Source organism: Cottoperca gobio, chromosome 14, assembly GCF_900634415.1.
Source record: "Cottoperca gobio chromosome 14, fCotGob3.1, whole genome shotgun sequence".
NCBI lineage: Eukaryota > Metazoa > Chordata > Actinopteri > Perciformes > Bovichtidae > Cottoperca > Cottoperca gobio.
The window spans coordinates 24,042,474-24,058,688 of record NC_041368.1 but is presented as its reverse complement, the minus strand read 5'-3'; the positions used below and the strand labels follow the sequence as shown (position 1 = coordinate 24,058,688).

The 16,215-nt window shown below is 43.8% G+C and overlaps 2 protein-coding genes across 2 annotated transcripts; both read left to right on the top strand.

Moving 5' to 3' along the window:
• The first annotated feature begins 505 nt into the window (after nt 1-505).
• LOC115018546 (tripartite motif-containing protein 16-like) lies at nt 506-3,329 on the top strand. Its single transcript, XM_029447593.1, has 3 exons — nt 506-2,054; nt 2,214-2,444; nt 3,135-3,329. The coding sequence occupies exons 1-2, from the start codon at nt 569-571 to the stop codon at nt 2,396-2,398; spliced, it is 1,671 nt and encodes a 556-aa protein (XP_029303453.1). The 5' UTR covers nt 506-568; the 3' UTR covers nt 2,399-2,444; nt 3,135-3,329.
• A 3,954-nt stretch (nt 3,330-7,283) lies between these two features.
• Nucleotides 7,284-16,008, top strand: LOC115019054 (rho GTPase-activating protein 24-like). The gene is made up of 9 exons (XM_029448383.1): nt 7,284-7,332; nt 7,960-8,073; nt 8,399-8,606; nt 8,690-8,822; nt 11,655-11,728; nt 11,956-12,077; nt 12,325-12,559; nt 12,759-13,700; nt 14,146-16,008. The coding sequence occupies exons 1-9, from the start codon at nt 7,284-7,286 to the stop codon at nt 14,384-14,386; spliced, it is 2,118 nt and encodes a 705-aa protein (XP_029304243.1). The 3' UTR covers nt 14,387-16,008.
• The last annotated feature ends 207 nt before the right edge of the window (nt 16,009-16,215 follow it).

Below are 16,215 nucleotides of genomic sequence, written 5' to 3'. Positions count from 1 at the left end.
TACTGTAGTATTTGTACCTGTACTGAAGTCTTACTTTAGTATTTGTACCTGTACTGAAGTCTTACTGTAGTATTTGTACTGTACTGAAGTATTACTGTAGTATTTGTACCTGTACTTAAGTATTACTGTAGTATTTGTACTTGTACTGAAGTATTACTGTAGTTATTGTACTTCTACTGAAGTATTATTGTAGTATTTGTACTTGTACTGAAGTATTACTGTAGTATTTGTACTTCACTACAGGACGACTCCTTTGTTTTTACAGCTGAAGTCTAAACTGACTGTAAGAAGTTTCCTGAAGCTGAAGTGAGTGTTTGTGAAACATGTTGAACACACAGTATCTGTCACGCCCTGCTCTCCCCCCACCCCTCCTCCTCTTCCTGTAATGTGGAAGAGCTTCTCTCCCCCCCCCAGCTCAAACTAGTTTCACTTCTCAGGAAGTGAGACTCACACAGTATCTGTCACACCCTGCTCTCCCCCCCCTTCCTCTTCCTGTAATGTGGAGGACCTTTATACCCTACACTTCTCAGGAAGTGAGACTCACACAGTCGCTGGCAGTGAAGGAGAAATGGCGCAGAAAGGAGTTCAGCTGGACCGCGAAACCTTCTCTTGTTCCATCTGTCTGGATCTACTGAAGGATCCGGTGACGACTCCCTGTGGACACAGCTACTGCAAGAACTGTATTCAAAGCTTCTGGGATGGAGAGGACGAGAAGAGAAGCCACAGCTGCCCTCAGTGCAGGCAGACCTTCACACCGAGGCCTGTCCTGGTGAAGAACACCATGTTAGCAGCTTTAGTGGAGGAGATGAAGAAGACTGGACTCCAAGCTGCTCCTGCTGATCACTGCTATGCTGGACCTGAAGATGTGGGATGTGATGTCTGCACTGGGAGAAAACTGAAAGCCTTCAAGTCCTGTGTGCAGTGTGTGGCCTCTTACTGTGAGAAACACCTCCAGCGTCATTATGATGTGGCTCCATTAAAGAAACACAAGCTGGTGGAGCCCTCCCAGAAGCTCCAGGAGAACATGTGCTCTCGTCACGATGAGGTGATGAAGATGTTCTGCCGTACTGATCAGCAGTGTATCTGTTATCTCTGCTCTGTGGACGAACATAAAGGCCACGACACAGTCTCAGCTGCAGCAGAAAGGACTGAGAGGCAGAGAGAGCTCGAGGGGAGTCGACTAAACATCCAGCAGAGAATCCAGGACGGAGAGAAAGATATGAAGCTGCTTCAGCAGAAGGTGGAGGTCATCAATCGCTCTGCTGACAGAGCAGTGGAGGACAGTGAGAAGATGTTCACTCAGCTGATCCGTCTCATGCAGAAAAGAAGCTCTGATGTGAAGCAGCAGCTCAGATCGCAGCAGGAAAGTGAAGTGAGTCGAGTCAAAGAGCTTCAGGAGAAGCTGGAGCAGGAGATCACTGAGCTGAAGAGGAAAGACGCTGATCTGAAGCAGCTCGCACACACAGAGGACCACAACCAGTTTCTACACAACTACCCCTCACTGTCCCCACTCAGTGAGTCTACACTCTCCTCCAGCATCAACATCCCTCTCAGATACTTTGAGGAAGTGACAGCGGCTGTGTCACAAGTCACAGATGAACTCCAGGACGTTCTGAGAGAGAAGTGGACAAACATCTCACAGACTGGGACTGAAGTGGATGTTTCACTGTCAGCAGAGCCCAAGACCAGAGCTGGATTCTTAAAGTATTCACGTGACATCACACTGGATCCAAACACAGCAGACAGACAGCTGTTATTATCTGAGGGGGGCAGAAAAGTGACATTCATGAGACAACAACAGTCTTATTCTCGTCACACAGACAGATTCACTGAATATCTTCAGGTGCTGAGTAGAGAGAGTCTGACTGGACGTAGTTACTGGGAGGTGGAGTGGAGCGGGGGAGACGTTCGTGTAGCAGTCGCATACAAGAACATCAGCAGAGCAGGGAGGGGGGGTAAATGTGGATTTGGATGTAATGATAAATCCTGGGCGTTATATTGTAACAATAACAGATATATATTTTGTTACAACAATATCCAAACTCCCGTCTCAGGTCCTGCGTCCTCCAGACTCGGAGTGTACCTGGATCACAGAGCAGGGGGGGGGGGTGAACGTGGATTTGGATATGGATACAATGATAAATCCTGGATGTTAGATTATGACGATGACAGTTATATATCTTGTTACAACGAAGTCGACACTCCCGTCTCAGGTCCTGCGTCCTCCAGACTCGGAGTGTACCTGGATCACAGAGCAGGTGTTCTGTCCTTCTACAGCGTCTCTGACACCATGACTCTCCTGCACAGAGTCCACCACACATTCTCTCAGCCGCTCTACGCTGGAGTTGGTTTATATTATTATTATGGATCCACTGCTGAGTTCTGTAAACTCAAGTAGACAGAAGTAAATCTCTGGTTCTCCTTCAGGGAGTCTTCTTCTCTCAGTGAGTAAACTAACCCCCCCGCACTAAGTGACATGTTCTATGTTTCATATTATATTCCAGATGATCAGCTGTACAATGAACCTGAATAATAATCACAATATAAGTGCAGGAGGTTTGTGTGACACCAGGATGAAGTGTGAGCAGATAGTTTCCTGTGAATGTTGATCACAGATCACATTTACTTTGAACACAATGTTCTTGTGATGTTAACAGTGAAGTTGAACATGACCCTCATCCTGGGTGGGGTTTGTATTAAACATGTTAAGACTAAAAAGACTTCTTCCTCTAAAATGAATGTGAACGTGTGATTTAAATTCTATATTCAATATTGTCATTTTAAAATAAAGAATAATTAAAGTGTTATTGATTTTTTATTAAACAGCAAAATAATTAAATACAATTTTTAGACGGAGCTCCATGGGGACTAGTGCTATTTTTAGAACATGCTCTGCGGGCGACTCACGTAGTCCCTGCGGGCGACCAAGTGCCCGCGGGCACCGTGTTGGCTACCCCTGACACAGAGGGATCAAGGTGCGTTCACTGACCTGCTTCTACAGTAGGAGCAGTGACTGTTGAACTGTCTGTCAGTCTGTGTGTGTGTCTGGCTCCACCTGCTGCTTCTTATTTTAATGACTGACAATCTGCATCCAATAACTTCTGCACTCTTTAATATTGAGCTCCACCTTCCAGATACTGCAGAACTTCTTCTGTGAAACACATCGACACACTGCAGCAAGTATTCATGTGTTCAGTGAAGACGAGCTCTAATGAACTCCTGCATGAAGGTGAACAGGCTCAAATAAACAGCTCACACATATCAGCTGACACTTCCCCACTTCATGTATAACATGAGCTGTGAGTGACATGTGAACAAAGCCCTCTGCACAAAGCTGCAGAATATAGAGAGGAATGAAAGTGGAAAGTTTGGTGTATGTAAGTGCTGCTGAAGTGGAGACTTCTGCTGAAGAGTGGGAGAAAAAGCTCCTTTAAAGATATGTATTGTAACATTCATACATGTTGTACACACTACAGGTGAACAGAGTCATACATGTTGTACACACTACAGGTGAACAGGGTCATACATGTTGTACACACTACAGGTGAACAGAGTCATACATGTTGTACACACTACAGGTGAACAGAGTCATACATGTTGTACACACTACAGGTGAACAGGGTCATACATGTTGTACACACTACAGGTGAACAGAGTCATACATGTTGTACACACTACAGGTGAACAGGGTCATACATGTTGTACACACTACAGGTGAACAGAGTCATACATGTTGTACACACTACAGGTGAACAGAGTCATACATGTTGTACACACTACAGGTGAACAGGGTCATACATGTTGTACACACTACAGGTGAACAGAGTCATACATGTTGTACACACTACAGGTGAACAGAGTCATACATGTTGTACACACTACAGGTGAACAGGGTCATACATGTTGTACACACTACAGGTGAACAGAGTCATACATGTTGTACACACTACAGGTGAACAGAGTCATACATGTTGTACACACTACAGGTGAACAGGGTCATACATGTTGTACACACTACAGGTGAACAGAGTCATACATGTTGTACACACTACAGGTGAACAGAGTCATACATGTTGTACACACTACAGGTGAACAGGGTCATACATGTTGTACACACTACAGGTGAACAGAGTCATACATGTTGTACACACTACAGGTGAACAGGGTCATACATGTTGTACACACTACAGGTGAACAGAGTCATACATGTTGTACACACTACAGGTGAACAGGGTCATACATGTTGTACACACTACAGGTGAACAGGGTCATACATGTTGTACACACTACAGGTGAACAGAGTCATACATGTTGTACACACTACAGGTGAACAGAGTCATACATGTTGTACACACTACAGGTGAACAGGGTCATACATGTTGTACACACTACAGGTGAACAGAGTCATACATGTTGTACACACTACAGGTGAACAGGGTCATACATGTTGTACACACTACAGGTGAACAGAGTCATACATGTTGTACACACTACAGGTGAACAGGGTCATACATGTTGTACACACTACAGGTGAACAGGGTCATACATGTTGTACACACTACAGGTGAACAGAGTCATACATGTTGTACACACTACAGGTGAACAGAGTCATACATGTTGTACACACTACAGGTGAACAGAGTCATACATGTTGTACACACTACAGGTGAACAGAGTCATACATGTTGTACACACTACAGGTGAACAGAGTCATACATGTTGTACACACTACAGGTGAACAGAGTCATACATGTTGTACACACTACAGGTGAACAGAGTCATACATGTTGTACACACTACAGGTGAACAGAGTCATACATGTTGTACACACTACAGGTGAACAGGGTCATACATGTTGTACACACTACAGGTGAACAGAGTCATACATGTTGTACACACTACAGGTGAACAGAGTCATACATGTTGTACACACTACAGGTGAACAGGGTCATACATGTTGTACACACTACAGGTGAACAGAGTCATACATGTTGTACACACTACAGGTGAACAGAGTCATACATGTTGTACACACTACAGGTGAACAGGGTCAAACATGTAACTAACAGATATCATGAAGCTTCCCCACTTCATGACTCACATCAACACAGTTTATATTACAAGTGTTTAATATGTACATGAGGCGTTATGTAATGTAGCTGTTACACACACAGTTACAAACACACACTCTGATGTTCTCATGTTCCTCTCGTCTGAAGAAGACGATGTTTCTGTGGGTCTATTATTTGATTGCTTGTATTGATTACTAAGCAGCTTCAGCAGCACACTGTACACTGAACTGTACTTTAGGCCAATGAGCTTTATTGAACTGGACGGTATTGAGAGGAGAAGAGAAACGTTCCTCATACTTTAATTGAGTTCAAAAGTTGACTGGGCCGACCAGCCTCTCTCGCTTTTATGTCCACTTGAATAATGGTTACAGTGTGTGTGTGTGTGTGTGTGTGTGTGTGTGTGTGTGTGTGTGTGTGTGTGTGTGTGTTGCAGCAGGCCATACTTCAGCAGCAGCAGAATTTGAGCCAGATCATCTCTCTCTCTCTCTCTCACCATCAGCTGTGATTACTTTGGTAAAACAGCGCTGCGTCGCAGAGAACCAATTTTCCTAATGCACAGCCTTCACACACACACACACACACACACACACACACACACACACACACACACACACACACACACACACACAGCATGGTTATTGATGAGGTAAATGGGGAGGGGGGCAACAAGGGGGCACACACACTGCTGGGAAATGGAGAGAGAGCGAGAGAGAGGATAGTGGGAACAGGACAGAAGGACGAGCTAGACGGGGACAAAGAGAGGGACAACGGGAGAGACCAATAGGAAGGAAAAAGGGACGGAGAGGAGGAAGAAGAAGAGGGACGGGGGAGGACGAGGACGTGTACACTGGGCTCTGGAAATGGAGTTAAGGAGCTAATAAAGGACAGAGAGGGAGACAAGGAAGGAGGGAGGATGCAGGAGGGAATACTAAGATCGTCTCCTTCCTCGTGGACGATGGAGTAGTTTGAGTCCATGGAGTCATGATACTTCCAGACTGAAGACTAAAACAGGTGGGATATAATATAATCATGATTTACTCCAAAGATAGGACGCAGAAGTCAGACATCTCCCTCCTCCTGCCTCAGCGTTCATTCTCCACAATCCTCTTCGCCACATGGAGACCGGCTGTCTGTGCACGTGGATCTGCACGGTTGCACTCTTAAAAGGTTTTGTAAATGTTTCCACCGTTCTGAAGAAGTGTCTACAGCGAGCATCTTGGGACATTGCACCTGCGTGTTGAGATCATTTTCTCAGGATGTATTCAGAAACAAGTCTCGTAAAGGAATCGACGGAAACGGTCTGTGAATCCAGGACCAGCTGGGTTTCCAAGGAGATTATTTAAAGTCACAGAGGAGCTTTCTGTGTGCTGAGTGGGGAGAGGTTGCAACATCCTGGCTCTTTTCTTTCCAGGAACTTCTCTTCACATTGTATTTCCACACGGGACCTCTGTTGAAGACTTCCAGGATCTGCTGCTGTGTCCAAAGATCTCCCTTTAACACTTGGTCCTCCTCTTGGGGTTAAATATCTCAGGCCCGACATCCACAAGGAATCAGTCTTTAATGATGAAGAAGCCACCATGACCTTCTCTCCAAGGCTGTATGAGGTTAGCATGAACACCAGGAACCGCTATACGAGCGTAAACATCTGCAAAGAACTGTTTTTAAAAGTTTAATTCACAACTGGAACTCGTCTTTTAGGGCTCCTCTTGAAACCTTTCACTCATGTCCATTTGAAATCTCTTTTAAGGCTGAGTTTCCTCCTCCAGGAACTGCAAACATTCACTCTCCTCCTCTTTTAAAATCTCTCACTATATCCACCTAGAACCTCTTTTTGAAGTTCTTCTAAGACAATTTCTACCAGGAACTTAGAGTTGAACATCTACTAAGGACCCCTGTGGAGATCTATCCACCAGCAGGACCCTTGAATCATCACTTGAGGTGAATGAAAGGCTCCATATCCACCAGAAAGTCTCTTTTTACAGCGTTTCCCTCTGTGGCCTCACGTGGACCAGGATGTTAAAAACCAAGAGCTTAGTCCAGCTAACTAAAACTGATATTCTGGGTGGCGATAGGGACTTAAACTGAAGAAAGAACTTCAAGTGGTGCTGACTTTCTGCACCGCTGCTGTTTCACGCTCTGAACTTTAAAGAAAGTCTGCAAAAAACATTCACATTGTTCTAACCGGAGCAAGCAGAGCAGGAGCGCTGCAGCATGGGACTCAGCTGCTTCAAGTCCTGGAAACATGAGGCAGGCCACAAAGGTGAGAGAAACACACACACACACACACACACACACACACACACACACACACACACACACACACACACACACACACACACACACACACACACTATCAACATATTATTTGTTAATCCCTCCAGGAGTCCAGCTGTGTGTTTCTATGTGTTGCCCTTCAGTGACTTCTGTAAAATGCTGACTCAGGGTCTTCTATCTGAGGTGACTGTGTGTGTGTGTGTGTGTGTGTGTGTGTGTGTGTGTGTGTGTGTGTGTGTGTGTGTGTGTGTGTGTGTGTGTGAGTGTGAGTGTGTGTTTCATACATGCATGTGTGTGTGATGTGATGTGACTTTGAGGAGGACAGACAGTGGAGCATGATGGGACATGGGGGAGAAGATGGTGTGTGTGTGTGTGTGTGTGTGTGTGTGTCTGTGTGTGTGTGAGTGTGTGTGTGCGTGTGTGTGTGTGGGTGTGTGTGTGTGTCGAATCATAGTGTGTGACAGAGCAGGAAATATGAATTTACATTTTAAAATATACATATGAGACTTTAAGACTTCCGTGTGTGTGTGTGTGTGTGTGTGTGTGTGTGTGTGTGTGTGTGTGTGTGTGTGTGTGTGCTTGTGCATGCGTGTGTGTGTGTGTGTGTGTGCAGGTAACAGAGACGTGTTGGCCAGCCCGGGCTCGTACTTCTTCCTCTCTAACAGCGCCGGGCAGGGGGACGAGTGGCTGAAGAGCCTCAACAAGGGAGTGTGGATCCCTTTCACAGGTACACACACACACACACACACACACACACACACACACACACACACACACACACACACACACCATAACAACATAATAAGGTGATATATATCACACAGCTGTGTGTCTTTCAGCTTTCTTGGAGTTTTTGTACCTTCTGAAACAAATCGATGAAAGATATAAATGATTTTTACCAAAAGTGTGATTTTCTGATCCTGGAAACGTTGAACAGACAGCAGCACATACACCTGGTGTGACAGGTACATGTCTCACTGTAAAAGGTTTTTGAAGACCTTACCTGAGTCATCTTCTTTTGATTGGATGATTAAAATCTCCCTCCCTTGCAGGGGTCTTCGGTCAGCGTCTGGAGGAGACGGTGCTGTACGAGCGACGTTATGGGGTGCGTTTGGTTCCTCTGGTGGTGGAGCAGTGTGTGAACTTCCTCCGGGAGCGCGGCCTTAATGAAGTGGGCTTGTTTCGCCAGCCGGGACAGGCCAGTCTGGTGAAAGAGCTGCAGGAGGCTTTCGACGCAGGGGAGAGGCCGTCCTTCGACAGGTAAAATCCCCCCGTTATAGCCTGTAATGTTTTCTGATCACTTGTTCTTCAAAAGGTTTTATCTCGCTGTGTTTCTCCTGCAGTAGCACAGACGTCCACACGGTGGCGTCCCTGCTGAAGCTCTACCTCCGACAGCTGCCGGAGCCTCTGGTTCCTTACAGACGCTACCAGGACTTCCTGCTCTGCGGTCAGAAGCTGCTCAGTGACCGCGCCCTGGTAACTGCAGCTCTTTGCACTCGTTAAAGAGCAGCTCATCACCTACTGGATTGTCGTAAACTGAAACTTAAAAACCTGATATCCTTTAAGAAAAACTAAACTGAAGTTAGTTTTTTAGCGATAATTTGTATAAAAAGGAGACAGCAGGAATTCACGAAGAAATAGAATGGATGATTGCATACAGATAGAGAGGACATGAGTACATACAGATAGAGAGGACATGAGTGCATACAGATAGAGAGGACATGAGTACATAAAGATAGAGAGGACATGAGTACATAAAGATAGAGAGGACATGAGTACATAAAGATAGAGAGGACATGAGTACATAAAGATAGAGACGACATGAGTACATAAAGATATTGACGACATGAGTACATAAAGATAGAGAGGACATGAGTACATAAAGATAGAGACGACATGAGTACATAAAGATAGAGAGGACATGAGTACATAAAGATAGAGAGGACATGAGTACATAAAGATAGAGAGGACATGAGTACATAAAGATAGAGAGGACATGACATGAGTACATAAAGATAGAGACGACATGAGTACATAAAGATATTGACGACATGAGTACATAAAGATAGAGAGGACATGAGTACATAAAGATAGAGGACATGAGTACATAAAGATAGAGAGGACATGAGTACATAAAGATAGAGAGGACATGAGTACATAAAGATAGAGAGGACATGAGTACATAAAGATATTGACGACATGAGTACATAAAGATAGAGAGGACATGAGTACATAAAGATAGAGACGACATGAGTACATAAAGATAGAGATGACATGAGTACATAAAGATAGAGAGGACATGAGTACATAAAGATAGAGACGACATGAGTACATAAAGATATTGACGACATGAGTACATAAAGATAGAGAGGACATGAGTACATAAAGATATTGACGACATGAGTACATAAAGATAGAGAGGACATGAGTACATAAAGATAGAGACGACATGAGTACATAAAGATAGAGATGACATGAGTACATAAAGATAGAGACGACATGAGTACATAAAGATAGAGACGACATGAGTACATAAAGATAGAGACGACATGAGTACATAAGATAGAGATGACATGAGTACATAAAGATAGAGACGACATGAGTACATAAAGATAGAGATGACATGAGTACATAAAGATAGAGATGACATGAGTACATAAAGATAGAGACGACATGAGTACATAAAGATATTGACGACATGAGTACATAAAGATAGAGAGGACATGAGTACATAAAGATATTGACGACATGAGTACATAAAGATAGAGACGACATGAGTACATAAAGATAGAGATGACATGAGTACATAAAGATAGAGATGACATGAGTACATAAAGATATTGACGACATGAGTACATAAAGATAGAGACGACATGAGTACATAAAGATAGAGATGACATGAGTACATAAAGATAGAGATGACATGAGTACATAAAGATAGAGACGACATGAGTACATAAAGATATTGACGACATGAGTACATAAAGATAGAGACGACATGAGTACATAAAGATAGAGACGACATGAGTACATAAAGATAGAGACGACATGAGTACATAAAGATAGAGACGACATGAGTACATAAAGATAGAGACGACATGAGTACATAAAGATAGAGATGACATGAGTACATAAAGATAGAGATGACATGAGTACATAAAGATATTGACGACATGAGTACATAAAGATAGAGACGACATGAGTACATAAAGATAGAGATGACATGAGTACATAAAGATAGAGATGACATGAGTACATAAAGATAGAGACGACATGAGTACATAAAGATATTGACGACATGAGTACATAAAGATAGAGAGGACATGAGTACATAAAGATATTGACGACATGAGTACATAAAGATAGAGAGGACATGAGTACATAAAGATAGAGATGACATGAGTACATAAAGATAGAGACGACATGAGTACATAAAGATAGAGACGACATGAGTACATAAAGATAGAGACGACATGAGTACATAAAGATAGAGACGACATAAGTGCATAAAGATAGAGATGACATGAGTACATAAAGATAGAGACGACATGAGTACATAAAGATAGAGATGACATGAGTACATAAAGATAGAGACGACATGAGTACATAAAGATAGAGATGACATGAGTACATAAAGATAGAGATGACATGAGTACATAAAGATAGAGACGACATGAGTACATAAAGATAGAGAGGACATGAGTACATAAAGATAGAGACGACATGAGTACATAAAGATAGAGATGACATGAGTACATAAAGATAGAGACGACATAAGGGCATAAAGATAGAGAGAATGATGGAGAAAGAGGAGAGGAGAGAGGAGCTTGGTGTAAGTCCCCCGGAAGTCTAAGCCTATAGCAGACTAGGGGCTTGTTCAAGGCACCCTGAGCCAGCCCTAACTACAAGCTTTATCTAAGAAAAATTAAATTGAAAACTCAAAACTATTATAACTTTGAAACCAACCTTCAGCATCAGTGCTGTGATTGTTTAGAGGTGAAACAGACTTTCAACCACAGTGGGCAACAAAAGACTGTTTTCAGTCTTTAAAGGTACAAACACAGTTTTCCTAACTTTCAGTATGTTTTTAGTTTATAAATTAGAAAACATTTGCAAAGCATATTTACATCAGCTATCTTCTTCTTTCTCTGGTTTCTTACCACCAATGACATTGCATACAATAGCATGTGAACTTCCATCCAGTAAACATTCAGACAACATTGAGCATGTTACCAACGTTGGCTTTTTTTCATTTCTTCTTTTCTTTCACCCTTCCTGACTCCCATCCTCTTAATATTCCTCTCTCAGGTTTTGGGGGAGTTGAGGACTCTTCTTCATGAGTTGCCAGTTGTAAACTTCAACCTACTCAACTTTATCTGCCAGTAAGACCATTGTTATTTAGGCCGTCTGTAGCCAGGTTTTTATTCAAGTAATTGTCTTGTATCATGAAATATCGAGTCGAAAAAATGGATGTAAATGGTTAAACTGGATAAGACTTACTTAAAAGATTTTGTTTTTGTGTGGTGTAAATGCTTTGCAATAAAATGTGAGTTTCTGGGAGTCATACACTTTATTATTAATTGACCTTTTTGTGTGTGTGTTTGTGTAGGTTTCTAAATGAGGTCCAGAGTTACTCCAGCAGTAACAAGATGAGCGGCAAGAACTTGGCCACTGTGTTCGGGCCAAACATCCTCCGAGCCAAAGCTGAAGACCCACAAAGCATCATGGGAGGTAGACAGCACCATAGTAACATTATGAAAATCATGGATTTTGGATCTATAATATTTACAATTTTATTTTAAATTTAAGTCTTTATATCTTCATTAGAACACTATTAAGTGCACGAGAAGGTGCTTACCTATTATCTATCTCAAGGGGTACCCAGCGCGTTAAAAAGGGATGCCAAAAGAAAACAATTTGTTGTTCTAGTGTATGACAAGAACCCGAGAGAACCAACGTCTCTTTACCTGTGTCATAGGTGCAGCACTAGTCCAGGTGCTGATGTTGGAGCTGATCAGACAGCATGAGTCTCTGTTTGCCAAAGTCCCCCCACTAATCTCTGCCCGTCCACCTGGAGGTTCCCATGCATCGCCAAGTGCTCTAAGACAGCCTCACCTGCACCTGTCACCCTGCCTCCGCCAGCTGTCTATGCCGCTCATAGTAGAGCGCTCCAGAGAGCCAGGACAGCCTGCTGCAGACGAACACAACCACAGGTACAACAGACCTACTGTAACAAAGCTTCACCCACAACATCTCATGTAAACATCTCAAAGACATACAGTCTATCTGGGTGCTCTGGTAACTAACATCTTCCAGGTGCCTCCAAAACAGGTAGAGCTTTACATAACCAGGTAAAAAGTCTATGAGTTGATCATTTTGAAAGTCTAACCTCCCTTTCCTTGCTTTCTGTAGCTGCATCTACCCTGCTTCTGCCAAATCAGACTTGTCCTCTGGCCAGAAGAGACTTCTCGGCCATCGCTACACCTCCTCCCACCCAGAGAACTGCTTCTACCCCCTGCCCTCCTCCAGTCAATCTGACAGACACAATATAGATTATCACCAGTGCCACGCTGGTCGAGGACCATCCACTTCAAATGTTCACGCCTCTATAACCAGCCTTGAGCTACAAGACCCACTACCAGACAGCTCCAAGCCCAGTCCGACGCTCATGAGCTGGGCAAAGGCCTGGCCTGATTCAGGAGAGGCAGGCGCTGGTTCCTGGAGCTCTGGTGCTGCAGAGGAAGAGGGTGCAGTTCCAGGAACAGCCAGCGGGGGCAGCAGTGAGGCTCAGGAGAACAGCAACCTTTCTACCTACGACAACCTGGAAAGAGCATCTTCTTCAGACGCATGTCTTCGGCAGAGGATGGAGGAAGTCACTGTTGAAACCAACAATCAAGAAGGCCATATTGGAACTTGTGAAGAGGAGGCGGAGCTAGATGAGGCGGGGCGGACGAAGTTCTCCATCTCTTCATGGTCTTCCTGCGAGGTGCTACCATTGGACGATAGCAGTGATGCTGTGGGAGCGGTTATTCCTGACACGTCGCCAAAGAGACTTCAAAGGTTACCTTCAAATCAGGCAGAAGAAGAGGAAAACAGTGATAATGACAATAATAATGAAGACAATGATGAAGAAGATGACGATGACATCCACCACCCTAACTCCCTTGCCTCCTGTTCTGTACTGAGTGACAGCTTTCTCAGTACGGGCAGCTCGGATGTGTTTCTCCCCTCAGGTCCTCCAGACATCCAGGGCCCTGAGCCTCAGTCACAGCCCAGGAACGGTCACTCAGTCCTGGCTGAGCTGCGGCATCAGATGGCTCAACAGAAGGCTGAGTACCAGGCCAGGGTACAGAGGTGAGACACCCGCACAAAAGCCATGTTTCCACTGCATGGTACGGTATGGTTTCCCACTAGGGATAGTGCATGGAGTTACAACATTGCAGACCACTGATGTGTGTGTGTGTGTGTGTGTGTGTGTGTGTGTGTGTGTGTGTGTGTGTGTGTGTGTGTGTGTGTGTGTGTTGTACTGCAGAGATGTGAACTCAAGTCACAAATTTGATGACTTCAGACTTGACTTTACAAAATCAAAAAGGACTTGCAACTCGACTTGAACTGTAACACCGATGACTTCACTTGGACTTGAGCATTTTGACAGACTGAGACACATCATTACATGTTTAGGACTCGAAACTCAAAGTTTAGGACTTAGGACTTGTCAGTCTTGACTTAGGACTTGAGTGCAAAGACTTATTTGTGACTTGCAAAAAAATGACTTGGTCCCACATCTGGTGTTCTGCAGGTTGGAGCGCTGTAATGATGTCCTGGAGCGACAGCTTTCGGTACTGCGGGTCAGTCTGGAGCAGCAGAAGCGCAGCCGAAGTGTCGCCGAGATCAAGATCCGTAACATGGAGCAAGCCAAGGCAGACGCCGACCTCCGAAACAACACGCTGCAGAGAGAGATGGAGGTCTTCTTCCAGATGTACGGAGAGATCAAGAGAAGAGGAGGGGACAAAGATGGAAGAGGAGGAAGGAGTCTCTGAAGATGGAGAGAAAGATTGAGGAATTCTTTAAGTGTACGGATAGGTTGGAACAGAGGAATAACAGAGGAAGGGAGGGATGGATAAAGAGTGTAAAAGAAGATGATCACGACAGGAGGTCCAACTCCTCTGAGTTGATCCTGAAGGCATCAAACACTGAAGGAAAACAGTCAGAAGTTATGTGTCATTTCCACCACTTCGCCTCAGGCCGAGTTCACGGTTTGCAGAAGAATTGTAAGAAAGTTTAAGTTTGAAGAGCAGCTTTGGACATTGGCAGTGACTCTCTTCACTTCCCCATTGGTGGGCTGGAGGATCGGGTTACTTAAGTGTCTTCCTGCTTTATGCAAAGAAAGTCACCAAAAGGTCTTTTCAGGGAGCCTCAGGCGCGGTATTATTCAACCTAAACCCATTCCTGAACAACCAAGATCTAGAAAAGGAAGGAATTGACATTCACAACCTCCACAACTGATCTCAGATGAGGTTCACAAGATTATTCCAGTTGGAGAAAAACTGCGACTGGAGTGCATGGATGCCAGAATTTGATCTCAGAGCTCATCTGTGTCCAGGATATAACACGGGGAACACTGATGCTGGATTTTGCCTTTTTTGAAGCCATGTTAGGTTATTTTGGCTGCCTCCCAATAACCTGACGCACCAGATGGTTTGTTTACCAACCGTCATTGGAAACTGTTCAGAAAATGGAAGCTGCTTTCAAAAAATACTTAGTAGCTGATTGGATGAACCATCAGTCAATCAAACTCTTTCCGAAGATAGTCGGGAGAAGAGCGAAAACACCTTCAGTGCCATTCTTTGCTCTTCTTTCAATGAAGAATACTCTCCACTTCTGATATAACTGAGGCTATCTGAGGCAGCATCTAAGCTAACCTGTTCAGGAGCCAAAACAAACACGTTACTCGAAGACTGACCAGATGGATTTTCATGTGACCTTGTTATCCTTTAATTCTCGCGTGATCTTGTGATACCGCGATGATATCATGATGCCGTGAGACTTCCCCGCCCATGTTTTCCTGACAATCTTATTGGGTTACTGCTCCGACTGGTCTCCAAACATACTCCAACAAAAAGCGCATCCTGCTTTTGTCTTTTCATCATGTTTTTACGATGTTTACTGTCGTAGCGTCGGTCACAAGATCAAGATGAGTCTCAGAACGGCTCAAACTCGACAATCTGTTAGTGCAGGAAAACACGTGGATTCACTTCAGACATAACGTTTCAGTGTCTGACGTTCTGCCGTTTCCAACATGTAAACAAAGAAGGACAACCCTTGGAGTTTTTCAGAAGACACTTAGAGACACTGTAAACTAGTCTTTTTTACGTATTTACTAACCCAACAATATCGTTTTAGTGACCTAACAGTTGTACAAGTGAACAGCTGACACCAGCTGGACACCTTTATGTTTGGAAAGTCTGAATGTCCAGGTTTCTTTTGTTTTTCACATCTCAGGGCACAGAACTAGACTTGCTTTGGACTGAAGGTGCAGTCCCACAGGAGCAGGGGAAGGGGTTTTATTTGAGTACAAGGAGTCGGACCCTCTCCAACATAAAGACACCACAAGTCCTGTTCGCTCTGCATGAAGATGTCCGCTTAAAAATAAACTCTTTAAAAAGTGAATCTTTTCAGTGTATTTGTCACTTTTGAACATGTTTTGAATCGTCGAATGTGGCGACATACAAATAATGACATAATAATAACATGCGATGCTGTAAGGAAGGCAAAATATTGCATGATTATGTTTTTAGTTTGTAAACACAGGAGGGAATTTCTTCTAATTTGGCACAAATGTCCACTTGGACTTGGTCAAAGGTCAAAG

What these genes read in the sequence shown, in the direction of transcription:
- LOC115018546 (XM_029447593.1), top strand. Translation starts at nt 569, where the DNA reads ATGGCGCAGAAAGGAGTTCAGCTGGACCGCGAAACCTTCTCTTGTTCC. An exon ending in TATCCAAACTCCCGTCTCAG is followed by an intron (nt 2,055 to 2,213) that starts GTCCTGCGTCCT and finishes CTCCCGTCTCAG; the next exon opens with GTCCTGCGTCCTCCAGACTC.
- LOC115019054 (XM_029448383.1), top strand. Translation starts at nt 7,284, where the DNA reads ATGGGACTCAGCTGCTTCAAGTCCTGGAAACATGAGGCAGGCCACAAA. An exon ending in AGTGTGGATCCCTTTCACAG is followed by an intron (nt 8,074 to 8,398) that starts GTACACACACAC and finishes CCTCCCTTGCAG; the next exon opens with GGGTCTTCGGTCAGCGTCTG. An exon ending in TGCTCAGTGACCGCGCCCTG is followed by an intron (nt 8,823 to 11,654) that starts GTAACTGCAGCT and finishes TTCCTCTCTCAG; the next exon opens with GTTTTGGGGGAGTTGAGGAC.